Source organism: Lissotriton helveticus, chromosome 10 (assembly GCF_964261635.1).
Source record: "Lissotriton helveticus chromosome 10, aLisHel1.1, whole genome shotgun sequence".
Lineage (NCBI taxonomy): Eukaryota > Metazoa > Chordata > Amphibia > Caudata > Salamandridae > Lissotriton > Lissotriton helveticus.
Window position 1 is genome coordinate 523417712 of NC_136071.1, and position 27485 is coordinate 523445196.

At 46.8% G+C, this 27485-nt stretch overlaps 1 protein-coding gene across 1 annotated transcript in view; it reads left to right on the forward strand.

Moving 5' to 3' along the window:
- The window catches only part of XPO6 (exportin 6), a 654194-nt gene that overhangs the window by 186328 nt on the left and 440381 nt on the right, over positions 1–27485 (forward strand). Inside the window, exons 7-8 of the mRNA XM_078663046.1 lie at positions 18361–18817; positions 21859–21985. Of these exons, the coding sequence (XP_078519172.1) occupies positions 18361–18817; positions 21859–21985 (584 nt within the window). The remainder of the gene's footprint in view (positions 1–18360; positions 18818–21858; positions 21986–27485) is intronic.

A 27485-nucleotide genomic window follows, 5' to 3' on the forward strand; every position in this document is an offset into this window, starting at 1 on the left:
TTTTCATGATAGCCAAACGAAATATAGCCCAATTGTGGGAAGCAGAGCAACCTCCCACTCTGGAAGTGTGGGAAAACAATTTAGATTGGTGTATGTTTGTGGAGAAAACTACATATCTAGCGAGGGGACACCCTCGAAAGTGGTCGCTGGTTTGGGGGCCCTGGAATAGTTACAGAGGAGAAATTTGTACACCACCCCTGAATGCTGCTCTTGACGACCCCCTCTCCCCTTGAAGTTCCTTTACAGTTGTATGTATTGGTTCGAGGCATGTGGGCTGCTAAATTCATATCTATATTATTTACAACAAGGGGTGGTGATGGACAGAGTCTCTGAATTAAGCAGAGTACTCTCACCCAGTCAAGAGATCAGGGCTAGATCCAACACCGTTTTTTAGCTCATTGCACCATCCCAGTTTCAGAACCTGGCTGTATGCAAATTAGTCTGTCCCTGGCCCAGTGCATCATGGGAACAGGGCAGACCAGACTACAAAAGCCAATTCTTACACTGGGAAGGAAACAAGCTTCCGGGGACCGGTTTCTGCCATTTCAGGCGTCTTCGGCCCGGCTTGCTTGAATCCTGATGGTGCAATGAGCAAGGGACTCACATCTGAGTATACCCTTCCACGCTTAGGGTGGACAAAATTATTTACAACAAGGGGTGGTGATGGACAGAGTCTCTGAATTAAGCAGAGTACTCTCACCCAGTCAAGAGATCAGGGCTAGATCCAACACCGTTTTTTAGCTCATTGCACCATCCCAGTTTCAGAACCTGGCTGTATGCAAATTAGTCTGTCCCTGGCCCAGTGCATCATGGGAACAGGGCAGACCAGACTACAAAAGCCAATTCTTACACTGGGAAGGAAACAAGCTTCCGGGGACCGGTTTCTGCCATTTCAGGCGTCTTCGGCCCGGCTTGCTTGAATCCTGATGGTGCAATGAGCAAGGGACTCACATCTGAGTATACCCTTCCACGCTTAGGGTGGACAAAATTATTTACAAAAAGGGGTGGTGATGGACAGAGTCTCTGAATTAAGCAGAGTACTCTCACCCAGTCAAGAGATCAGGGCTAGATCCAACACCGTTTTTTAGCTCATTGCACCATCCCAGTTTCAGAACCTGGCTGTATGCAAATTAGTCTGTCCCTGGCCCAGTGCATCATGGGAACAGGGCAGACCAGACTACAAAAGCCAATTCTTACACTGGGAAGGAAACAAGCTTCCGGGGACCGGTTTCTGCCATTTCAGGCGTCTTCGGCCCGGCTTGCTTGAATCCTGATGGTGCAATGAGCAAGGGACTCACATCTGAGTATACCCTTCCACGCTTAGGGTGGACAAAATTATTTACAACAAGGGGTGGTGATGGACAGAGTCTCTGAATTAAGCAGAGTACTCTCACCCAGTCAAGAGATCAGGGCTAGATCCAACACCGTTTTTTAGCTCATTGCACCATCCCAGTTTCAGAACCTGGCTGTATGCAAATTAGTCTGTCCCTGGCTCAGTGCATCATGGGAACAGGGCAGACCAGACTACAAAAGCCAATTCTTACACTGGGAAGGAAACAAGCTTCCGGGGACCGGTTTCTGCCATTTCAGGCGTCTTCGGCCCGGCTTGCTTGAATCCTGATGGTGCATCTTTGGACTGGGTAAGAGTGGTCTGCTTAATTCAGACACTCTGTTCATCACCACCCCCTTTTCTGTATCGTTTTTGGCCACTATAGGTGTGGCAGGGTATACTCAGACATGAGTCCCTTTCTCACTGCTCCATCAGGATTCAAGCAAGCCGGGCCGAAGAGGCTGAAATGCCAGAAACCGGTCCCCGGTAGCTTGTCTCCTTTCTGGTGAAGAATTGGCTTGGTAGTTTGGTCTGCCCTGTTCCCATGATGCACTGGGCCAGGGACAGACTAATTTGCATATAGCCAGGTTCTGAGCTGGGATGGGGCAGTGAGATAAATAACGGTGATGGATCAAGCCCTGATCTTTGGACTGGGTAAGAGTGGTCTGCTTAATTCAGACACTCTGTTCATCACCACCCCCTTTTCTGTATCGTTTTTGGCCACTATAGGTGTGGCAGGGTATACTCCGACATGAGTCCCTTTCTCACTGCTCCATCAGGATTCAAGCAAGCCGGGCCGAAGAGGCTGAAATGCCAGAAACCGGTCCCCGGTAGCTTGTCTCCTTTCTGGTGAAGAATTGGCTTGGTAGTTTGGTCTGCCCTGTTCCCATGATGCACTGGGCCAGGGACAGACTAATTTGCATATAGCCAGGTTCTGAGCTGGGATGGGGCAGTGAGATAAATAACGGTGATGGATCAAGCCCTGATCTTTGGACTGGGTAAGAGTGGTCTGCTTAATTCAGACACTCTGTTCATCACCACCCCCTTTTCTGTATCGTTTTTGGCCACTATAGGTGTGGCAGGGTATACTCAGACATGAGTCCCTTTCTCACTGCTCCATCAGGATTCAAGCAAGCCGGGCCGAAGAGGCTGAAATGCCAGAAACCGGTCCCCGGTAGCTTGTCTCCTTTCTGGTGAAGAATTGGCTTGGTAGTTTGGTCTGCCCTGTTCCCATGATGCACTGGGCCAGGGACAGACTAATTTGCATATAGCCAGGTTCTGAGCTGGGATGGGGCAGTGAGATAAATAACGGTGATGGATCAAGCCCTGATCTTTGAACTGGGTAAGAGTGGTCTGCTTAATTCAGACACTCTGTTCATCACCACCCCCTTTTCTGTATCGTTTTTGGCCACTATAGGTGTGGCAGGGTATACTCAGACATGAGTCCCTTTCTCACTGCTCCATCAGGATTCAAGCAAGCCGGGCCGAAGAGGCTGAAATGCCAGAAACCGGTCCCCGGTAGCTTGTCTCCTTTCTGGTGAAGAATTGGCTTGGTAGTTTGGTCTGCCCTGTTCCCATGATGCACTGGGCCAGGGACAGACTAATTTGCATATAGCCAGGTTCTGAGCTGGGATGGGGCAGTGAGATAAATAACGGTGATGGATCAAGCCCTGATCTTTGGACTGGGTAAGAGTGGTCTGCTTAATTCAGACACTCTGTTCATCACCACCCCCTTTTCTGTATCGTTTTTGGCCACTATAGGTGTGGCAGGGTATACTCAGACATGAGTCCCTTTCTCACTGCTCCATCAGGATTCAAGCAAGCCGGGCCGAAGAGGCTGAAATGCCAGAAACCGGTCCCCGGTAGCTTGTCTCCTTTCTGGTGAAGAATTGGCTTGGTAGTTTGGTCTGCCCTGTTCCCATGATGCACTGGGCCAGGGACAGACTAATTTGCATATAGCCAGGTTCTGAGCTGGGATGGGGCAGTGAGATAAATAACGGTGATGGATCAAGCCCTGATCTTTGGACTGGGTAAGAGTGGTCTGCTTAATTCAGACACTCTGTTCATCACCACCCCCTTTTCTGTATCAAATTCATATCTATAGCATAGATCGCCGCCTAGTGTTGGGTCCGGATGATTGCACATTGTTGTCCTGGAAGAGTCTTCAAAGTATCACGAGATAGGTGGCTCCTCCCCTGGACTACAGTGCGCATGGGCATCGACTCCATCCCCAGATTGTTTTTTTCCGCCATTGGGTTCGGATGTGATTTCGACGTCTCCTGTTCGGAATCGTGATAGAACTTTTTCAAGGCCAAAAGGCCTTCTTTGCACCGTCGGTATTGTTCGCGTTCGGTCCCGTATATCTTCCAGCTCGTGGAGTCGGATATCCGGGGGGTCGTGTGACTCTTCGGTGATCGGGGCCTGGTCGACGCAGCAAGACTTCGACGGCATGGAACGGAGTCCATTCAAGAAATGTCCTGTGTGTGGATCCAAGTACCCACACATTGACGTCCATCCTGTGTGCAACAAGTGCCTGTCGCCGGACCACGACGAGGCCAACTGTATGGCCTGTTCCAGATTTCGATCAAAGAAGACAATCAAGCTTCGGCGCGTGGCGCGCCTTGAGGCCCAGCGATCGGCTCCGGCACCGGTGGACATCTTTGACGACCAAGAAGCAGACGAGCAAGTGCGTTACCTGCAGATTTCCCCTACCCCGGTGGAGGTCGAGTCCGACGACGGAGCGGACATCCACAGTCAAGACATTGAGGAACTCGTCGAGAAGGTAGGGGACGACGACGACGAAGCATATGGGGCCATGGAAGATAGCTCGGAGGAAGAGCTATGCCCCGTTCGTACTCTTACAAAGGCTCAGGTCACGGGATCGCCCCGCGGCCTTACCCAAGACCTTACACCTCGATCCACGGCCCCGCCTTCCGGCCCGGCTACGGACACCTCCGCGGAGCCGCCATTACTAAAATCGAAACCGAAACTGAAACCCTCGGTATCGATGAAAACAAAGATGGCCGACACGCCATCGAAACCGAAGACGTCTGCTCCACCACCGACGCCGTCGTCTTCGGGGGCCGCAAAACCGATGCAAGCTGTCGACCAGGCAAAGGTGCCGAAGGTGGTCAAGGAGCCAAGCTCGAAGAAGGCCGTCGAGCCGGTGTCAAACAAGGTGGACAAGCCGACATCCAAGAAGGCTGTCGAGCCTACATCGGGACAGTCTGTCGCGCCGAAGACCAAGGGGCCCGTTGACGCGAAGTCAGTGAAGGGCGCAGAGCCATGGTCTGGGGTCGTTACTCCTAAAGGGAAACCCGTCGATCCGAAGCCGTCGGCATCGACGTCTGCAGCCGTGGACGGTGATCGAAGCGCACCAGTCAAGGGTGCTCCTGCGCCTCCACCAGACAAACACAAGTCATCCACGCTCGGGTCTTCCCCTGGGGGCGGACCAAGGACATCGGTCGGATCGACGAAACCGTCCGCTTCCTTTACGAAGCAGGTCTCGAACTCCCTGAAGCGCCTTAAGGACAAGGCTTTGGCGTCGGAACCGAAGACTCCTTCCGCACCGAAGCCGGCAGACCCACCGAAGACCATGTCGGCGCCGCTCCTCTACACGTTGCTGCCTAAGGTGGCGCCAAAGGCCTTTGCACCGCGGTCGGTGCCCAAGGACACTGTATCGAAGTCAACTCACCCGGCTGGGACTTTGGGTCATTGACACCCTTTGGTTGAAGAACGGTCGGAGCATTTCATCGATGCCGACACCGGGAAACTCACACTATACAAGAGGAAGATTACTTCACAGCCTTTGCAGTTGTTTACCATTCCTCTAAAACGGAAGAAGCCTGCACCAGAAACACCCGTTCTGGTTGAGCAGATTCTTCCTCAGCCTGGGAGAAGTGCAACACCTTCACCCACATACTCTGAGGGGGATGAAGGGGAGCAAGATGAGGAGTACAATTTTCCTGCTCATACGGAGCCTGATGAGCAACAAGACTCATGGATGGACACAGGTGATCCAGGGGACCAGCAGACGGTCCAGGATCCTCAGGTTTATACCGTCAAGCCGTCTCCCACTGAGGACTCTGCGGCATTTAATGCCTTAATTGAAAGGGCAGCTACAAACCATAAAGTGAAAATGCATGCTGACCCCGTGGAGGTGGACTTCCTTTTTGACACTTTCTCTACTGCTGAGAAAACTGTCAAGACTCTCCCAATGTTGAAAGGGGTCCTTAAGCATGCGGCAGACATTTTCAAGGAACCCACAAGATCACGGGTTGTCAACCCACGCATTGAGAAGAAATACAGACCGGCACCTGGCGACCCGACCTACATAAGGGGCCAGTTGCCTTTGGACTCTTTAGTGGTCTCTAATGCCCGCAAGAGGGCAAACTCCCAAACCACGGGTGAAGCTCCTCCCCCAGACAAAGAGTCAAAAGTGCTGGAGGCATCTGGGAAGAGGGTAGCAGCTCAGGCGGCCAACATATGGCGCATCTCAAACACGCAGGCTCTGTTGGCCAGATACGATAGGGCACACTACGACACCCTAGAGCAGCTGTTACAACACCTCCCAGACCAGTTTAAGGAGGGAGCTGAAATGCTTATCCAGGAGGGGAAGCTCATCTCCAACGCTGCTATAAAGTGTGCGCTAGATGTTGCGGACACAGCAGCGAGAGCGATCAACACTAGTGTGATGTTGAGGCGTCAGGCATGGCTCCGCATCTCTGGATTCAAGCCAGAGATACAGACTACTATCCTCAACCCGCCCGTTAATCCAGACAGGTTATTTGGCCCAGAGGTGGACACCACCCTGGAGAAGATCAAAAAAGATACCGAGACTGCCAAGTCCATGGGAGCTCTCCAGTCACAACAATTTAGAGGAAACACTTTTCGTCGCTCAGGCAATCGAGGTGTTAACAGAGGGCACATGTCGCAGCAGACGCCATTCAATAAAAGTGGTGCGCAATCCTCCTACAGCAAGCAGGGCAGAGGTGGATACAGAGGAAACAGTGCCAAGGGTAGAGGCAGAGGCAACAACAGTTCCCGTTCCTCTGCCGCCAACAAACAGTGACTCCCTGTCACTGCCCCCCGACCATCCAACACCTGTCGGGGGGAGACTCCAACAGTTCCTGCCAGCCTGGAAGTCCATCACCACAGACAGGTGGGTCAGGAAACTTATCCAGTTCGGCTATTGTTTGGAGCTGACATCCACCCCACCACCCATGCCCCCAAAACACCGTCCTATGTCAGCAGAGCACTTGCACTTATTGCAGCAGGAGGTTCTGGTGATGCTGCAAAAAGGCGCAATAGAGCTCGTACCTGTGGAGGAAGAAGGCACAGGGGTTTATTCCCTGTACTTCTTAATCCCAAAAAAGGACGGCTCACTCAGACCGATTCTAGACCTACGCCCCTTAAACCAGTACATTCTTTCAGAACACTTCCACATGTTGACACTGCAGCAGGTTCTTCCCTTGTTACAACAGGGGGACTTCCTCGCAACCTTGGACCTCAAGGATGCTTACTTTCACATACCACTCCACCCATCCCACAGAAAGTACCTCCGGTTCACCATCCAAAACAGGCATTACCAGTTCAAGGTACTCCCCTTCGGAGTGACCACTGCTCCCAGAGTGTTCACAAAATGTCTGGCGACAGTAGCGGCCCACCTCCAGAGACGGAGTATACATGTCTACCCTTATCTGGACGACTGGCTCGTTCAGGCAAAGTCAGCGCAGCAGTGCGCCGCAGATATGTCCCACACCATTCACGTCCTTCACAGTCTAGGATTTACACTGAACTACCCGAAGTCGCACCTTCAGCCAGCCCATGTGCGGCAGTATTTGGGCGCGACGATCAATTTTCTGGCTGCCACAGCTCAGCCAAACCCAGCGAGGATCGACAACATCCAGGCGCTGATCCAAAAGTTCAGACCGCAACACTCACTCCCAGCGAGAGTGTTCATGCAGTTGATAGGCATGATGGCCTCCTGCATCTTCATAGTCCCGCACGCGAGGCTCCATATGCGTCCGCTCCAAGAATGCTTAGCGCATCAATGGACTCAGGCTCAAGGACAGTTAAACGACCTAGTGTTGGTGACGGGTCGGGCATACAGCTCTCTGCATTGGTGGAATCCACACAACCTTTGCAAGGGCCGACCGTTCCAAGAGCCTGTGCCACAGATTACACTAACGACGGACGCATCTCTCCAGGGATGGGGGGCTCATGTGCTCCACTACACGGTGCAGGGACTATGGACAACGCAACAAAGGAAGATGCACATCAACTACTTAGAGCTGATGGCAATCTTCATAGCTCTCAAGTCCTTCAAAGTACATCTGTGCAACAAAGTCGTGTTGATCCGGACGGACAACATGACAGCCATGTACTACATTCTAAAGCAGGGAGGTACGCACTCTCCACAGTTGTCTCATCTGGCTCAGAGCATCTGGAAGTGGGCCATTCAGAGGAATATCTTCCTCATGGCGGAACACCTCCCGGGCACGGACAATCAGATGGCGGATCTGCTCAGCAGGTACAGCCACCAGATGCACGAGTGGGAGTTACATCCATCAGTACTCCGCCCGTACTTCCAGCAGTGGGGTCATCCAGAGATAGACCTGTTTGCCACGGAGGAAAACGCAAAATGCCAAAGCTTTGCCGCCAGGTTCCCTCACCCACTATCGCAGGGCAATGCGATATGGATGAACTAGTCAGGCAGATTTGCGTACGCTTTTCCCCCAGCGCCTCTCATTCCGCTGGTGGCAAGAAAGCTAAAGCAACACTCGCTGACGCTCCTCCTAGTTGCTCCAACGTGGGCGCGACAGCCGTGGTACACCACGTTCCTCGAACTCTCCGTGGTACCGCATCAAAGACTGCACCTCACACCCCGGCTCTTAACGCAGAACCGTGGCGACATTCAGCATCCAGATCCGCAGCAGCTCAATCTGGCGATCTGGCTCCTGAGGTCTTAGAGTTTGGCTACCTTGATTTGCCCCCTGAATGCATGGACATCATCCGGGAGGCAAGGAAGCCCACTACCAGAGCTTGCTATGCAGCGAAATGGAAGCGGTTTGTCATCTACTGTACAGAGCACGCTATCAACCCGCTCGATGCATCCATTCCTAATATCATCTGCTATCTGTTGCATCTTTACAAATGCAATCTAGCATACGCTTCCATTCGGATACACTTATCCGCCATAGCGGCCTATCTCCAAAACAGGCAGCATCTCTCTGTCTTCAGGGTGCCTGCCATTAAAGCATTCCTGGAGGGGCTGAAGCGGGTCATCCCTCCCAGGACCCCGCCAGCTCCTGTGTGGAACCTCAATGTGGTGCTCACCAGATTGATGGGTCCCCCATTTGAACCTCTGCATTCATGTGAGCTTCAGTTCCTCACATGGAAAGTGGCTTTTCTCATTGCCATAACGTCTCTAAGACGTGTCAGTGAGCTACAGGCGCTCACAATCCAAGAGCCATTTATACAAATTCATTCAAACAGGGTGGTGCTGCGCACTAACCCCAAATTTCTCCCGAAGGTGGTGTCTCAGTTTCATGTCAATCAACCCATCGAACTGCCCGCATTCTTTCCAAATCCAGAAACAGTAGCAGAAAGGATGCTCCATACGCTTGATGTCAAAAGAGCGCTTATGTACTATATTGACAGAACACAACCTTTTAGAAAGACACAGCAACTCTTTGTTGCCTTCGCAGCCCAGCATAAAGGCAACCCCATTTCCAAAGCAGGAATAGCCAGGTGGATCGTTAAGTGTATTCAGATTTGCTATCAGAAGGCTAAGCGCACTTTAACGGTCCCCCCCCAAGGCGCACTCCACACGCAAATTGGGGGCCTCCATGGCATTCCTAGGTAACATTCCTTTGGAAGACATTTGTAGGGCAGCCACATGGTCTACACCACATACGTTTACTAAACATTACTGTGTAGATGTGCATTCAAAACAGCAGGCAGCTGTAGGACAGGCAGTTCTTAAAACGCTTTTTCAGACTTCTGCAGCTGGCACGGGCGGCCGCCGTTAATGGAGGGACTGCTATGTATTCTATGCTATAGATATGAATTTAGCGGCCCACATGCCTCGAACTGAATATGCTACTTACCAGTATGCATCTGTTCTTGGCATGTAGGGCTGCTAACATTCATATCGCCCGCCCTCCTCCCCGGCGCCCGTAGCGGCTGCAGACTTTTCTTGCATTTAATCTCTAGCATGGCCATCGCTTACACGGTTAAACTCCATCTTTGCCACAATGGCTAAAAACAATCTGGGGATGGAGTCGATGCCCATGCGCACTGTAGTCCAGGGGAGGAGCCACCTATCTCGTGATACTTCGAAGACTCTTCCAGGACAACAATGTGCAATCATCCGGACCCAACACTAGGCGGCGATCTATGCTATAGATATGAATGTTAGCAGCCCTACATGCCAAGAACAGATGCATACTGGTAAGTAGCATATTAATTTATCCTGTGACCCCCTGATGTATGCTCAGCAGCTCTGACTGACCCTCTGCAATGTGATTTTTGCTGATGTTTTCTTTAATAAAAAGAACTGTTAAAAAAAAAAAAAGAAAGTAAGAGATCTATCGGTTTCCATCTTTAAGTGCCAATGTGTCAAGTCGTTTCCATGCAGGGGGTGTGGTGGCCCCACCCCTTGTGACATTAGTGATGTGTTCCTGGTGGTCACGGCAGGAAGGAAGTTGTACTTTCTTGATGTAACTCAGCGAGCAAGTACCGTGGTTTGTGACTCATTAAAAACTCATGAGAACCTGAACAAAAGCCAAGAACATGAAGTTTGTGATTTTTTTGTCTTTTTTTTTTTGGTCAGCACTTGCAGTCTGGTTGATAGTTACGTTCATTGTCTGCTGTGTGGCAGTCGTGCCTTCACTTGCATTTGTTTATTATTAGTCATAAAATCATTCTTTTTCAAAAAGACTGACGAGAATACTGGACAAAGGCAATGGTTTAGGCTTTTAAAGCTGTTTTTTGAAGCTTGTGTTAGTAACACTAGTCTTTTATGGATAGCATTTTGAGGTCTGCTAGCAGATGTATCTCTTTAAAAAAAATCACTACATGCAAGATGTGTGTGAAGGCTGATTTGAACTGGGATTCTAAATTGTATTTAGAGACGACCTGACTTTTCTGCACTAATCTGCTTGTGCAACATTTTTTAAAGCTATTGCTTTCAGACGAGATGCTAGACCGTTCAGTTTCCCCCTACGAAAAATTGTAGCTAAAACAACATTTTACGAGTTGTAAATGCCCTTACAATCTGAGTCCCAGACTTGCAGTTTTATTCTGCTTACATACCTAGCCTGACATATAGTCTGCAGAGAGAGCCACCTGATTCCCAACCTAATTTCCGTCTCTGACTTTTCAGATGCTTGAAACGGGCTCACCAACTGCAATTGGGTACGTTTTTGGCCCAACTAAGAGTATGAATGCTTTTCCAGTATTCTTTTTAACACCTGTACGTGGACTTCCTTGGGTATCACATTCATATATCTTGCCACAACCAGCAGGCACATTTTATTGGCTTTATCCCATTCTACATAGGACTCAGTTTAATTTCTTCTCTCTCCTAACTCCAGAGTTCTTTGAAGTGGCTGTGAAGTACCAGAGTTTGTCCAAAACATTTAAATGCATTTTCTGTGTTTCTCTTCAAATGCCCATAGTAGCCCTTTATTGATTCTGTCGTACTTTCAAAGAATGGAAGCCCGAGTGCATATGACTGCTCTCTCTGTGATTCCCCTGATTGCATTTTAAAGATAAACTAAATTCTTGTAGCTGGCAAATGAACTGCTCTGTCCTAGAAACTGCACGATCAGTCGCCCGTTTGTTTCATAACCTTTACCTTTGTGTGTGACAAGCACCTTTTAAAAAAATCTTATTAGGGCATTTTTAGTGAAGAAAGTAGCACATACAAAGACCAAGCAATCGCCGTTTTCAAACTTTCTACTTTTAATACAAAGAATATAATCCACCAGCATTAACTGTGAACTCTCTCCCCTTCTCCATGGCAACATGGGAACAGGGAGAAATAGAAGTACGAGCGAGGGTTCTGCCTACAACCATTGTGAATACTCTGAGATTACTAAATTTAGCACTCTTTTATTTATTCACAATGAAAGGGTATGCCTTTCGTAACATCCTCTGCAAGAATGCTTACTCATTTTAATCTTTACTTGCTCCATGTAATTCTGCTCTGCTTCTGGCTGGGTGGCTATTCTAGCAGCCCCATTTGAAACTACCCATAACTTCACTTGGTGCCAAGGTGAGGTTCTGTCCCCATCACTATGAATTCCTTTGCAGTCGATCACCGTTCGTGTTTCTGAGCTATCCAGCATGGGTCTAAAAAGCAACCTGGATTCTGTTGCCCCTTAATGTCAAAACTTGTTTCCTAGCTGCAACCTTGTTCAGCTCCTACCTCTGTTTTGCGCGTCCGCTCTATGACTGTGCCCATGTCACTTTTCACCCTAGCATGCAAGGATGGATTCTGATTACTCTGCTGGTATTCACTGGTATGGGGTCAAACTAAAAACCTGAATTAAGGAATCCCTAAGAGAGCTAATGTTCTCGCTCTCATGGATCCAGGGAACTGGCGGGACTTTCCCCAATGAGTTTTTTCGCAGCATTTTCAAGGTCTGATTTTGTGCTCAAGGTTTACCACAGACTCAATGATGCTGTGCTGGAAAGATTAATCTGCTGAAGTTCAACCTCGTGCTTTGGGATCCCTGTGTCCCAGATTTCACCGTCATCCAGATCTTGAACTTTGCCCTACAAACCCTACGTTTTTTTTGCAGTTTGCAGAACTGCTATCTCCACTGCTGTAACTTCCTCAAAGTCTCTTGAACCATTTATTGCTCCTGCAAGATCTCCTGTGGAACCGACTCACCTGGAGTCAAGTTAGCATGGCAATGGAAATCTGCACCATTCCTTTGCCAATGTCTGCACCTGATGAAGAGTGACTCGGTGTAAAAGAAAATACGCGTATTTGTTTCTATCCTGTTTGTTTTGATTCTCCTTAGGGAGTTTTATGACTTTTGGTCCATGACCCAAATGCTAGCCGTCTCCTGGGCCACTGGTTTCGTGGATAAAACGAGTCTCTAATTATACACTGATATATCACTGATGTCTGGTCATAGTCAGAAGGCTAGATAACTTTCCCCTGCACTTGCCAACCCCATACGTGTCTGTAGTTCTCCCCCACTCTTTTACTGTCAGCCACACCTGACAAGTAAGTCACCTCTGCTTCGGGGTCTGGCAGCTCTGTGGTATTCTGGATCAAGGCACTCAATATATTCCCAACAATAACCCAGTAACATTGCACACACGCTTTCCCAGTCCCACTCTGATTCTGCTGCAGCATCAGCATCCCCATCTTTGAGGATCAGTATGGCATGTTGACTTGGGGCCCACCTCTTTGACTCTGGGCTTGCTGCAACTCTCGAGACCTTCACTCTTGGGAGTCACTGGTGTTCCACCCCCTTCTGCTCCTTATTTGACTTTGTAGCAGGTTGATTTCTAAACCTGACTTTGAACAGGTAGCCATGTTGGAGCTCTGTAAGAAAGCGGCAATCACTGAGCACAGCAAGGTCCGCTCCCATCCACATTTTTAAAAATGTTTCGCTGTTTATATATATTTTGATACATTTCCTGCTTCAAAGGAACAATAACATAAGTCCTAAATGAACAATGAAAAATATTGTAGGTCACAATGTATTATAATAATTTTAGAAGGATATTTATAGTCGAGTAGAAGCTGCTAATGATGGAGAACATGGTTGTAGTATTAGTATACCCAGCCTACCAGACACCATTGAAAAGATTTAACAAAGTTAATAGGCTCTTGAATGGGATGGATTTTAGGAAAGAAATTGAAATGTTTACGATGCCATTATGATTAACGTTGATGATGCCATAAGGAACAACGTGTTCAGCTCTTGTGAGTATAAAAGACAAAAACTAGCAAGTAAGGATATTTTATGCCAGATAACCAGAGTCTAGCTATTATCTAAATTCACTGTAGACATGCTGGATTGTAGTACAAATATAGAATGTAATAAAAATTGCTGTATTATCCAACTGGATTTAAAATCCGCAGATACTGTGCAACTAAGAGATCATTCATCACTTAAGAATGGGGAACCCTCTCTATTTTAAGATTGAATAATGTCACTTGTATGCTGTTTTCTTTTAAATTGCTCATTTTCTTTAGAGTGCTCACTTTCTCTATCCAAAGTAGATGATTTAAGATAGTGAAATGAGTACTGTAAATATACACCAAGAACATAGTAGATGGGCTGCAGAGTTTTGATAGTGTATCTAAAAAATATATACAATCCTGCTTCCTTGCGCACTTGTTTTTTACTCTTTAAAAAAAGTAAAAACTGCACCCATTTACTGATTCTAAATCCCACTGTTAGTGCTTTCAGATTGGAAACTAAAATAACCCTATTGGGGCCACAGTCCTGTGCAAAGTAAATGTTGTGATGTACATGTAGAGTTATGGCATACATGTATTAAGCCTCATGTGGGGTGGTATGCACACCAACTTTTCTCTGCGTGTAATCCTTATTTCAGACCTTTAACATTTAATGCGTGCGAAACTGGGCTGTGCCATGCCCTCATGCACCATATAAATATGATACTCTGGGGAGCGCGTTTAAACGCTCCACACCCAGACGCACAGCGTATATGGATACTAGATCCTACAATTAGTTAAACGTTTCACCTTGTTCCTCATTTCTCCCATGTAATCCATAGTCTTTGCCAAAAGATTTCATTATCATCATTTTTCTTTCCTCATGTATGCCTTTAATGCATGTTGAATGCTTCCCATATCAACGCGTGCCCATCCGGACCTCTTCGAAAATACGATCAAGATGCAAAAAGTTGTTTCAAGCAGCATTTCTTTATTAAAAAAAACCAATGTATTTCGGGCTTATTCCCAGCCCTTTGTTGATGGTAGCTGTAAATTTAACAATTAAAAAAAAGTACACATTTACTCAATTGTCCTCTCAAAAACGTTATCAATAATTATCACATGAATATATATTTCATTTTGCGTATAAATATCCCCGTATTCAATTTTACTAAAAAAATGTTTTTAATCAGCTACATTTAGGAATTGATTTAACCTAATTTGCTCCCTTTATCCACCCAATTTAATCATATTGTGAAAAACAACCCGACAATCATCCCTCATTACCCACTAGTGCTACATTACTCACTTTATACGTTTCCTATAACCCCCTCTTTCCTCATCTATCCGGTCGCATTGTCCCCAATGTGCCCACCTTTCCCAACCCCACCCCTCAGGTGGGGGAGGCGAGGTGAAGCACAACTCTGTCCCCACCATCTTGCAGATGGGGGAACCCAGCCAACCATAGAGAGGCAAATGCACCTCCCACTGGAGTGTGGCATTTTAGGGGTTTTACCCACCCAAGGAAGGGACTGATTGGTCCCAACCTTTACTTACCTGTAACACCCCTAACTCTAGTAAAGCGAATAAAGGTGCGCCAGGTAATGAAGTCCAGTCAGTCTTGTTTCAAAACCTTTATTTGTACTTATTTTTTTTCTCCAATGAACAAATATCCTTAATAACACATACTGCTCAGCCTTCACCACAAAGTCAATATTTTCAACCCAGCTTAATGTGCTGGATGGTTCGGGAATTCACAGGGCATCATCATGCCTGTTTCAAAATACCTTGCTAAGTACCCTCCTCGATCGGCGCCCTAAATCTAGTGTTTAGGGGCAACCCCGAACCTTGCCTCCTCAGACAAGAACCTACCAGAAAAAGAAGAACCGAAGAAGCTGTGCTGAACTAAGAAGAGATGGTGCCCACTGACTTGGCCCCAAACCTACCGGCCTGTCCCCACCTCTAACCTGCTCCAGCGAAATCCCTGTGTGTCCGGCAGCCAGCAGCCCTCAAGAACCCGAAAGACCTGCCCTGACTTCCAAAACCAACACTTTGTCTCCCTTGAGCACCGGATTTGCTCACCCGCAGATTCTAGCTCTGGCCAAATCCGCAAATCTGCACCCGACTGCCTTGGCCGAGTTGGAGTGGCCCAACACCACGAGGATCTTGTGATCTCTGACCCTCCTCGAATCTTAATCGATGCCTGCAGCCCCTTTCTGGAGGATCCCCACGACTGGAGTTGGTAAGAAAACACGACGTCTAAAGTCCCCTGCACCTGACATCTCACGGCCTTGGGTGGCCCAATTGACTTGGTCACAGCATTCCCAGGCATCCCAACTTAGCTCTCCTACCAGTGGTCACCTCCCGTAGATATTCTTCCTTGAGCCTGCAGTGTTTGTTGTAACCGGAGAATCCCATTGAAAAGAGTGCACCCAACACCAGACCAGCACACTGCACCCGGCCTCCCCTGTGCTGCTGCTTGTGCACTTTGACTGCTAAACCTGAACCCCCACCCCCTTTGCCCTGAGCCTAACACCAGGAGTTTTGCTCCCACAACCTAGAGGCCTGCTCATGAGAAGCCCCCAACCGGAGGCCCCCTACCCCCTTTGGATAACATTGGGCATCGGCATTTAAAACCCGACTGCCCTAGTGCCGCTGAGGGTGCTTGAAGAGTGCATTCTTGACCCTGGGGGAACCCTGGTGCTAACCCCAGAATACCAACTCCCACAACAAAGTACTTACCTGTAAACCAGTAACTTCATTTCCTTCCCTAGGATTGCATTGACTTCTTTTCTTTGAAACCTCTTCTAAGTGTGGAGTTTGTTTGTATGAAAACTTGAAAAACTGCAAATATCCAAAAACTGTATTACTTACCTTTTGTCTAGGAGATGTCCCAGTGTGATATATAAGCATATCACACTGGTTAGCAAAAGTAATTTAAAGTAATCCAATAAGTAACAATTGTTCCAGAATCTGTAAAGTAACTAAAAGTAATTTTGAACTGTTGACTTTCCTGTGACTCAACCAACTGCATTTGAACCTGCATTCAACTGTGATTTACTGCATAAAAAATTGCAAAGTATAATTTCACTTACCTATACCAGGCCTGGCTTGGTTCTAGAAATAAAATAACTAAAAAATATTTGTATACAAACAAATTGGTCTGAGTACAGTCTTTTTTTTATTTTTTATTTAAACATTTTATTTAGCTTTTCTTCAATTTACACATCACCAATTACATTGAATTATAGTTGATCAGGTATACATTTGCGCGGTCACTAACTTCTCATTGCTGAGTACAGTCTTTGAGTGTGACAACAAAAGCCTAACACTACCCTCTGATAAAGCCTTACTGCTCGCCCACACTACCACAAATAGAGAGTAAGGTGCTATCTACTTTTACAGCTGCCTGCCTTTGGGGTTCCACTGGGCTCTGTCCACACTATACCTCGTTTTGATATAGTATATACATAGCCAGCTTCCTACAGATGCCAGTAAGGATTCCAACTATTGGTGTGTGAGATCATGTTTATGTAGGAGAGGATATGGGTGACTATCTACTTATGCTCATAAGATAGGTTGTGTAATAGCCAACATAAATATTTATGGCTACTAGTGAGTAAGTGTTGAGGCACTAAGATTTTGTGTGGAAAGGATATACTTCCTTTACTTACTGTTGATTAGAGTGGGTATGTAGTTAGAGATTGCACCCCAGAGGCACAGGAAGTGTTTGATAAACACATGTTGTGATGAAGGGATGAATAGGGTAAGGGCAAAAAAGGACACCAAGAGACATAGATGAGCTATAGTCAGCCTAGCCCTTCTATAGAACTAGTTAGTGTGTCGGTAAAAACAAGCCGGAGATAACGAAACTGTGAGGAACGGTTACAATGGTCAGAATGGAGAACAGGAGTCTGTGTTAAATGGATTGATATGCAAGGAAAAGTACTGCTTATGTTAAACCTACGTTCAGGCTGTTGGAGAGGAGAGATCTGGAACCTGTAATTAATTGACAAGGTAATGCGACCACTGGTGTAGGCTGAAAACAGATGCTGATTTGAGAGGACAGACTCCTAATAGTTTTTAAGTTTCTAGTTGCAATCTTTTACTACCTTGATTAGAGACCGCATTGTAGTTTGGGCACTAGAGTGCCCAATAATAAAATCTAAAATTGACTCAAGTGGACGAATTTATTCAAGTGATCATTATTCACAAATCTGAAGTGTACTTTCTAAAGTTATGGTTGGTGCATTTTTTTTAGGTTCTAACACATTGGCGAATTTAAATCTCACTTTAATGAATGTCCACAAAGTATATGCCTTTTTAAGTAACACTAGGGAGTACTACTCCTTTGGTAAGCATCTGGCTAATTATGAAAAAAACAGTCCTAGAATGAATTCTTTGAGCAGTAATAAATTTAATAAAGTACTAACATTTTCTGGTATTTCCAAAGCCAGAGGAGTGATCTTCTTTGTATAATTTAGAAAATGGCAGTTAATAGCACTCAAGAGTCCCTTATTTACTTTTTGTTTGTATGCCATCCTAAATAATCATGTGCAACTAATTACAACAGTAAAATGATTCCTTGATTGGAGTAATCTCGAAACATATTGACTTTCATACAATACAAGTTCTGCAATTGTTTGAGAAGCCTCACTTTTGAAGGATTTATACAGGTCACTTGGGTTGAACTGTGGGTGCCAGAACCATCTGCTGTGGGGATGAGTTACGCCAAGATCCACTAGAGACAGGGTCAACCTAGTTCTAATCGAGATGGGGGGGCTCAAGGTTTCGTTTGGTGCAGACCAATCCAGCCTGTGTTTCTGATGATGCAAAATAAGTGGGCAGCTGGTGGCGCATATGCATTCAGGTATGTATTACTTACTTTCCACAAAGCTGCATTGTTTTCCATTAAAAGCAGAGTATCAATTGTGAAGACAAACATCTAGTGGTACAGAAAGCAAAATAGACCATTGATGGCTGTAGATAATAAAATTCACAGGTATCAGGCTGTTGGGAAAATACTCTGTTGGTGGTTTCAGAATAACCTAGCCTTTTTACATAGATTCTTTGCTGAGTTTGGTCTTTGTCTTTGTAGGAGATCTTTTGAATAGTCTGCTGCAGACGCCCAGCGTAGCCAAATTATTGAATCAGCCAATCCCCATCTTGGATGCTGAGAGTGAGTTTGTCTGCTCACTTGTTCTCGAGTGCCTGGCTCACCTCTTCAGCTGGATCCCACTTTCAGCCAGCATCACCCCTTCCCTGCTCACCACCATTTTCCATTTCGCTCGTTTTGGCTGTGACACCCGTGCCCGCAAGATGGCTTCAGCTGTCAACGGAAGTAGCCAGCCATGCCCATGGCAACAGGAGCGTGGCAAACTTGGTGTACTGGCAATGTCCTGCATAAATGAACTTATGTCCAAGAACTGTGTGCCCCTTGAATTTGAGGAGTACCTTCTGCGCATGTTTCAGCAGACGTTTTATTTGCTACAGAAGATTACACGGGAAACAAATGCCAACACTGCCAAAAGCAGGATGGAGGACCTGGATGAGAGGTAAGGTCACAACGGGGTCAACATCCAAGTGATGACACATCTCCAATTTCTACTTTTTTCTGTGCCGTTAATACCTTTGGTTTCAGAGGTGTAAATAAAATAAACGCCAGCAAGCAGGTAGGTGGTACTGGTAAGTGTGAGTCGGTGAGTCCATTCAATTGTGAGTTACAGGTAGTAATGGTATGCAATGTAAAGCAGTATTGTAGGTTTCTATCTCCACCACCCTTCTCTGCCTTCCCTTGTCCCACCAGCCCTCGCTGTTTGACTACAGGTCTAAGGTGGTGGAGCTGTTGAATAAGGTACTTCCCTCAGCCATGGCAGAGACCTTCCAGAAGAGGCAACACGAGGTAAAGGAATTGAAACATTCCCTATTCCTATTTGTCTTTATAATTTCTATAGTATTTGATTCAGTGGGGAAATTGTCACAGTGCTGATAGGGATATGTTCAGAGGAGGATATTCAGCCTGCAGTTTGACACAGAGTGTCTTTTGTCTGCCAAGTATGTCCTGTGAGGCTGATAATTTGTGCTGCAAAGCAGACTTAAGATATTAATTTAATGTACTGGCACTCCAGCCTTGAAGATCTGGGTGCCACTTCAGAGGAACCGGACGTGTGAGGACTACAACGGGCTGAGGCCAGTTCCTGGCGAGACTATCCATGTTGCAAAACTATCATGTGATTGCCAGCTCTGCTCAGGCTGGTCCTGGGACTGGAATGGCTGGGTGTATTACAGGTAAGGATTGAGGTGCATTGAAAGAGCCGCATGGATGATCCAAAGCATGGAAAAGCAGAGCGTTGTGCAAGCTGTGTGGACACTGTGCAGGGATTAAAGAGGATGGTGCAGGTTGGATTTGATATATGTTGGGATCAAGCAATACAAACAGGTGTTGCATTTGTGGATGTGGGAACTTTAAAACAGGTAAGAAAAAACCTCCAGTCAGGGACATCCTTTTAGGTGTTGCTTTAGTCCAAGTGTGAGGTCCTATTCTTAAGTTAGCATTGGGTACCATTGACTAGAATTGAGTTGCTTCTACTGAGCAGGTAAAAACATCCTGTACATAGGGGAGGAATGTAGATTAACAGAGTTTCTGCTACTCGTGCAGTAATTGGTTTTAAAGATCAGTATTCCTGCATTTTATCAAAACTTTGCACAACCTCAGAACTGCAAAGTGACGGTCTGCTGTAGGTTAGGATTGTGGAGACTTGGCCACAGTATTTGAGGTGCACGATGAGACACCAAAAGAATGAAGCAATAAGGTGAAATATCAGACAAACAAGGATATAGAAGATGGGGACAGGGTCTTGGATTATTCCCACAAAGCTGATATGGGCTGTTTGTGTGTGGCCTTGATGCCCTGTCTGAATTGCGGCACACGTGCATCTTTATCCTTGGTATGATTGACTGCATTTCTCCTTGTTTTCTTTTTTTTCTTTAGGTCTTTGTTAAACATGGCCTTTAGTATTCTAATACTTGGGAATTGAATGTGTTACTATAAGCCGTTGGACCATTCCCTGAGTAAAGCTGTTATAAAATAAACTTTTCGAAGAATCTGTTATTTTTCCATCGCTGATGCATGTAAAGAAATCTCAGCGAAGAAATAATCCATTAGACTTTGGTATAGGAGTCTGTTTAATCTGGTTCCAGCACAAGTCTGGCATACTTCACTTGTGCCCCAACTGACGCGCAGTTTAATTTATTGAATATTTTTTTGAAATCTCGCACCTTCATACTACTGTATCCATGATTTACTCCATTGTCATTAGTCTTAGTTATGGCTATAGCCTCTGAAACGGCCACCCACAGCATTCCTCCTCTCTACTTCTTAATATCGTCACTTTCACTACAGAGCGCACTTTATTCTCCCTGATCCCAATTCGCTATTGCCAGCAAGCCACCTGGGTCGTTTCAAACACATAGCACTGTTTAAAATGTTTCCCTGGTCTTCGAAGTTGTGCACAGCACCCCAACTATCTGCTACTCTAAACATTTATACATATGTGTCTTAAAATCTCTTTGGCCCCAGACTTCTGATAGACACTTTCAGATTCATCTGCTTCATAACCCTACCTCATTCATATCAATAACCTTAACAGCTAACTCCCTTCTCCTTTCCTCAGCCAGTTTTATTTATTATATTGTACACAAGTTATCTTTAAAAATTGTCTGCTATTTCTGTCGCTCTCCTTGCTATCAGTTACCCCTCCACTCATGCCATCACAAAGACTACCATTCTGTTTCAACTTTGTGTGCTTATCTTCAAGTATCACCACGTGCTTGTCTGTGGCATTTTGAAAAAGTTTTAATCCAACTAAATGCAAATATTGTCCCAGGTTTCCTTGCCCGTTTTCATTGTCATCCACTTCTTCAGAACTAATGATTTGGTTGTAGAGAATGTATCCTATATTCAGGAACTCTAGCTCTGTTACTTCAGAGTTAATGTTGGCTGTTAACAGTAACATAAACAGTGGGTCCTTTCCATCACTGTCTGTCCTGTTGTGAGCTTTTTGAGGACCACAGCATCTTCAAGCTGGTGAGAATGTAGGATCTTAGCCAAGCAGGGCTTCACAGCTACCCTTCACACACTGCCATCCTAGCTGGTTAAGCAGGTGACATATTGACCCTCCAAGTAACAATGTAGTGCTGGGCGCTGCCATTATAGAAGCTTTTGTTAACTCTGTTTTGTTCCATATTTGCAAAGATGGAAGGTTTTAGAGGGCTCCCACCCTGGTAGCATTTTCCCATTCTGATGTTGGGACGTTCTACTTTTTGTTTTTTCCTCAGGGTGTAATTTAATTCCATTTGCCTTTTGAACAGTGCAAGTTGCTTTTGACTAGTCTGTCTTTTCTGCTATGTTTCAGGTGTTAATGGAAGGAAGGTTTTCCCGTCCTGTAGGTAATTGTTGCAGGGGTTTATATTTTTTTACTGAAATTGCCTGTGTCCATTTTTCCTTTAATTGCAAAAGCATCTCTTGAGTGAGTGAAATTTACTATTTTCTCTGCCGTTGTCATTTTCTTACACCGTTCTTTTATTTGCTCTCTAGCTACGTCGAGAAGTTTACGGACTTCCTACGCCTCTTCATCAGTGTACATTTACGGAGGATAGAGTCCAACTCACAATTTCCTGTGGTTGAATTTTTGGCACTTCTGTTTAAATACACATTTCATCAGGTACGTTCTCCAAATGCAGCAGTATATTGAGAATCGTGTAAATCTTATCAAAATAAATGTTTTACAGGAAACTGAAAGCATTTCTTATCCTCTTAGATAATGAAAACAAGTGGCCCGATAATTGACAATGAAAACACAATGTATAGCTTGTGTCCTATAACAAGAGTTTTGTTTTTTGTTCTAGAGTTTTCTGTAGGTGCTATCTTCACATACATATTTGGTTGCAAGACCAGCAAATGAAGGACGACTTTATTTTGTAATGCTCAGTGTTTTGTTTGCTCTCCTGGGATTTTATTTTTCCCTGGTGGCAGGACAGCAACAGTAGTATAAAAGTGAAGAAAATCAATTGCCATACAAATCTGTGACCAAGACCCCTAAAATTCACATGGATTCACTGCCTGTCTCTTTCTGTCTGCATACATGGATGGACAAATATTGTCTGTTCTCCTTGAGAACAGATTTTTTTTTAAGGAAACCTTACACTGTGACATGGTTCTAATAGTTTTTATGTGCAACTGCAGAGAACACTAAGTGACAGTTTAAGTCAGATAAACAGAAACATGTCTACTGTGCCCCTTACTTAGCCAGTGAAGGAAAAGGCTATATACTTCTCCCACTTGTTCCAATCAGAATGTACAGTGTGGCTGTGATCACAAGGACACCTGCTGGATGCTATTCAGAGCATATTGATTTGCACGTGGTCTTTATTTCAAACTCCCCGTCATGCTAGATATTTTTTTGCATGCGACGTGTAAAGTACTTTTTTCAACGCCTTTTTATCATAGCTGGATGGTTCTGCAGTTCACTAATGCATGGTGATTAATCTTCGTAGAATCATTAAAGAAGAAAGTGGAAAGATCATCATGAATGTGTACCTTAGGTGCATTCAGATGTGTAAAACTATGTTTGAGGCAGGTGAGCTGTAGATCACATGCTGTGCATAGCCCGCCATCTGGTGTGGGGTCCGGATGTTTGCACTTTATTTTTGTTCGAAGAAGTCTTTTCCAGTCACAAGGTAGGTGACTCCTCCTTTTGTTGATAGTGTGCATGGGCATTGACTCCATTGTTAGATTGTTTTTTTCTACCATCTGGTTCGGATGTGTATTGCTGTGCTCCTGTGACTGTATTATTGATCGCAGCTTCCCAATTGAAGCTTATCATCTCAACTTTAAAACAACTTTGATCGGAAAGCTCTTAGCGGGCCGCCTGGCTTACCCGCGCCGACAAGTTGATGGAGCGTACTCCTTTCAAGTTGTGCTCAGGGTGTCATGCAAAGTTTCCATGCACCGACTTGCACGAATTGTGCAACCTCTGCCTGTCCCTAGAAAATGAGAAAGACTGGGACTCGTGGCGAACGTTTCGATCGAAGAAGACGCTTCATGACCGTTGGGCCTGACGTCACAAGATGCAATACCAGAGCGGCCCCGCACCGGACATCTTCGGCGAAGATTCTGACACAGAACATCACGCTCAAGGAGCTGAGGAAGAAGAACAAGATGTCTCTGTGTCCGAAGCCGACTCTGACATGGAAGAGGAGGAGCAGGTTACTCCGGGTCAGCGTACCATGAGTAAAGATACCCTCTTGTATGCCCCCTCTTGAGTTTCTATTGCAGTACCCCCCCACTTTTTGCCTGATATCTGATGCACTTTTTCCTTGGTGTGCCCTGGGTCCCTGCCAATCAGGTACCCAGGGCCTGTGTTCCATCCTCAAAAACTGTACTAAAGCCTAAACCCAATTGACATCTCTGGCCACATGTCAGCCCCTAGTAAATGGTACTCTAGGTACCCAGGGCATTGTGACCGGAGAAGACCCCTAAGGGCTGCAGCACTTATTGTGCCACCCTTAGGGGCCCTGTACCCAGACACACACACACTGCCTTTGCAGGCGGAGTGTCCTGGTGCAGAACTAAACAAAGAGTCCACATGGCACACATCCCTGTGCGCCATGCCCACAGACCCACTGCCCTGGCATACATCAGCTACCCCTCTAGCTGGGTGCCCTATTCCAGTGGTGTGGGCACAGGTGCATGAGCCCTGTGCCACTATAGTACCCAGGGCCATTCCTTGGCACTGTAAGTGCAGTGATACCATTAAGAGTATATGGTGCTGGGAGGTTGTCATTACGAACTCCACAGCACCATAATCAATCAATCAATCGGTTAATTTGTAAAGGGCGCTACTTACCCGCAAGGGTTTCATGGTGCTTGGGGGGAGGGGGGGGAGGGGGGGAAGAGGGAGAGGGTGATGCTGCTACTAGTCGAAAGCCAGGTCTTGAGTTGTCTCCTGAAGGTCAGTAGGTCTTCGGTTTGTCGTAGGTAGAGGGGGAGGGTGTTCCATGTCTTGGCGGTGCGGTGGGAGAAGGATCTGCCTCCGGAGGTGGTTCTACGGATGCTCGGGACCGTTGCCAGGGCGTGGTCAGCGGAGTATCCTGTTGGGTACGTAGAAGGAGAGTCGGCTGTCGAGGTAGGCTGGGCCGGTTTTGTGGAGTGCCTTGTGTGCGTGGATAAGGAGATCCTTCTGTCGACGGGGAGCCAGTGTAGGTTCCTCAGGTGGGGGGTGATGTGGTCGCGGCGCAGGACGTCGAGGATCAGGCGCGCAGAGGCGTTCTGGTTTCTTTGTAGTCTGTTGATGAGCTTGGACGAGGCTCCGGGGTAGAGGGCGTTTCCGTAGTCGAGTCTGCTACTGACTAGGGCCTGGGTGACTGTTTTCCTCGTGTTTGTCGGGATCCATCTGTAGATCTTGCGGAGCATGCGGAGGCTGTTGAAGCAGGTGGAGGAGACTGCGTTGACTTGTTTGGTCATGGTGAGTTTCGAGTCGAGGATGACTCCCAGGTTTTGTGCGTGGTTGGTAGGGGCCGGGGGGTCCCCAGTGATGCTGGCCACCAGGAGTCGTCCCATGCTGAGGGGTTGGGCCCGAGTATGAGGATCTCCGTCTTGTCTGAGTTCAGCTTAAGTCGGCTTTCCTTCATCCAGTCGGCGACGGCCTTCATTCCCTGGTGGAGGTGGGATTTGGCGGTGAGAGGGTCCTTGGTGAGGGAGAGGATCAACTGCGTGTCGTTGGCGTAGGAGAACATGTTGAGGTTGTGCTGTCGGGCGATGCGTGCTAGTGGTGCCATGTAAACGTTGAACAGCGTGGGGCTGAGGTAGGATCCCTGTGGGACGCCGCAGATGATCTCGGAGGCCTACACTGAAGGCTGACAAGTTTGAGATCAAACTTCTCAGCACATTAAACCCACACTGATGCCAGTGCGGGATTTAATGTAAAAAGCACTACAGAGGCCTCTTAGAGATGCCCCCTGAAGCCTAACCTACAATCCACGTCCTGTCTGAGCAGCTGCCTAGGCTGCCACACAGCAGACATGTTTCTGGACCCCTGGGTGGAGAGCTTCCGCTCTCCTGGGCCTGCAACAATGCACATCGTGGGACGAGGTGCCAAGCCTCCCCCCCCCCCCCCCCCCAACCCCTCAGGATGGGCAGGGGAAGCTTCAAAGGCATTCCGCCTTTGTGAGCTTCCCCAGACCACTTGCTGTACTCAGCAACTGGCCCCCACCAGTTCTGACCCCCACTCTGGCGGGAAGACTGGCGGGAAACCCTACGTCAGACAGGGGGGTGTGCCAGCCTGTGTCTACTCTACCCCTCAGGTGGAAGAGGCGAGGTGAAGCACGACCCCCGGCTCCGGCCATCTTGAAGATGGGGAGCCCTGCCGAATCACAGATAGGCTCCTGCCCCCTCCCACAGGAGAGGAGCAGGCTAGGGGGTGTACCCACCCCAGGAAAGGGACCCATTGGTCCCTGCCCTTGCCCTACCTCTACCTGAAACGCCCCTAAATCTAGTATTTAGGGGCACCCTGAAACTAATTCCACAGATCCAGATTCCGAAACAAGAAAGAAAAAGAAGGAACAAGAAGACCTGCTGTGCAGCTGCTAAAAAGAGGACAACACCAACTAACTTGGCCCCAGCCCTACAGGCCTGTCGACCCTCGAACCTGCTCCTGCTAAACCCCAGAGTCTCCAGTGATCAGCAACCTCGAAAACCCCGGAGGACCTGATTGCCTTGTGACTCTGACTACCTGGGTCTCCCACGAGCAGTGGTACTGCACAAAGCAAGTAAAAAGCCCTGGCATCAGCACGGAACTGCGAACCCGGCAAACTCTGTAGCTGCCATGCCTGGCCTATGCTGGAGTGAATCAAGACCCCGAGGACGTCCCCCCGGCGATTCTCACCTGGAATCCAGTGCCCAAGGACCCTCCTCGACGACCCCGACGACAACTGCAGCCTCAGTACAAAGGACCCCTCCGACCACAACCAAGTCTATGCCCGGAACCTTAACTTCACCAGTCGAGTACTCACCTGAAAACCGATGACTCACTTTCCTGCCATAGGATAACATTGACTGGTTTGACTCAAAAAATCTTTTAAGTGTCAAGTTTTGAAATGTTAAAATATTCATCTAAAATCAGCCGAATTACGAATTTTGAATTTCTCACCTGTGATCAGGAGATAAGCCAGTACTGTACCTTGTAGCCCAGTACTGAACCGCAAAAGTATTCACAACCCGGTTTGCTAGTAATCTAAATTTCTTCCATAGGAAACCATTGACTGTTTTTCTGTGAAATTTCTTGTCTACTTTTGAAAATTACAAATATTCCTTAAAAATCGTACCAACTACTAAAACGTAATTACTTACCTGTCTTAGGTAGAGACCCCAGTGCTGAACCTAGGAGTCCAGTACTGGATTACAAAAGTAACGAGAACCTACTTTACCTGTCCTTTGAATTTCCTTCCATTGGATAACATTGCTTTTCACTGAAAAATGTCCAAGTGTCAACTTTTAAAATACCTTTATATTCTTTAAAAATCTATGCAATAACTAAAACGTTTTTGCTAAACTGTTTTCAGCTTAGACCCCAGGACTGATTCTAGGATCCAGTCCTGAAGTTACAAAAGTAATCTATAAAGTAATCAGCCGCATTTATGTAGAAAAACCCATTGAGCTCAATGTTAAATTGTGTTTAGAATTTTGTTGCCTACTGCAACCATTGTACCTATTGTATTTACAAAGTTTATTGCCTCTATGCAAAGTAATGTCCTGAGAGTACTCATATTGAGAAAAGTATATTTTGATACCTGTTGGTTCTAACTCTTTTGATATAAAAACAATTGGGTTGGAGTTCAGTCCTTGAGTGGGTGAAACCTTTTGCTGACTTAGTGTTTACAACACTGTCCTCTGGTACTGCCTTACTGCTCGACCAAGCTACCACTTTTGAGAGTAAGGTCAGCCCTGACCTTAACCTCTGTTATACCTCTGGGGATTGTGGACTCTATACACACTGTACCTTACTTTGGTCCAGCCTCCAACCCCCCCAGACCAAGAAAAAGGCTCCGGTCCCTTCTCTGCCTCCGGGCCAAGGTTGGCACCGACAAAGAGTTTCCGACGCCCCGCCCTCGGCCTGGCTCCGAAACACAAAGACAAGTCTTCGGCCTCTGGCTCGAGCCGCCCTC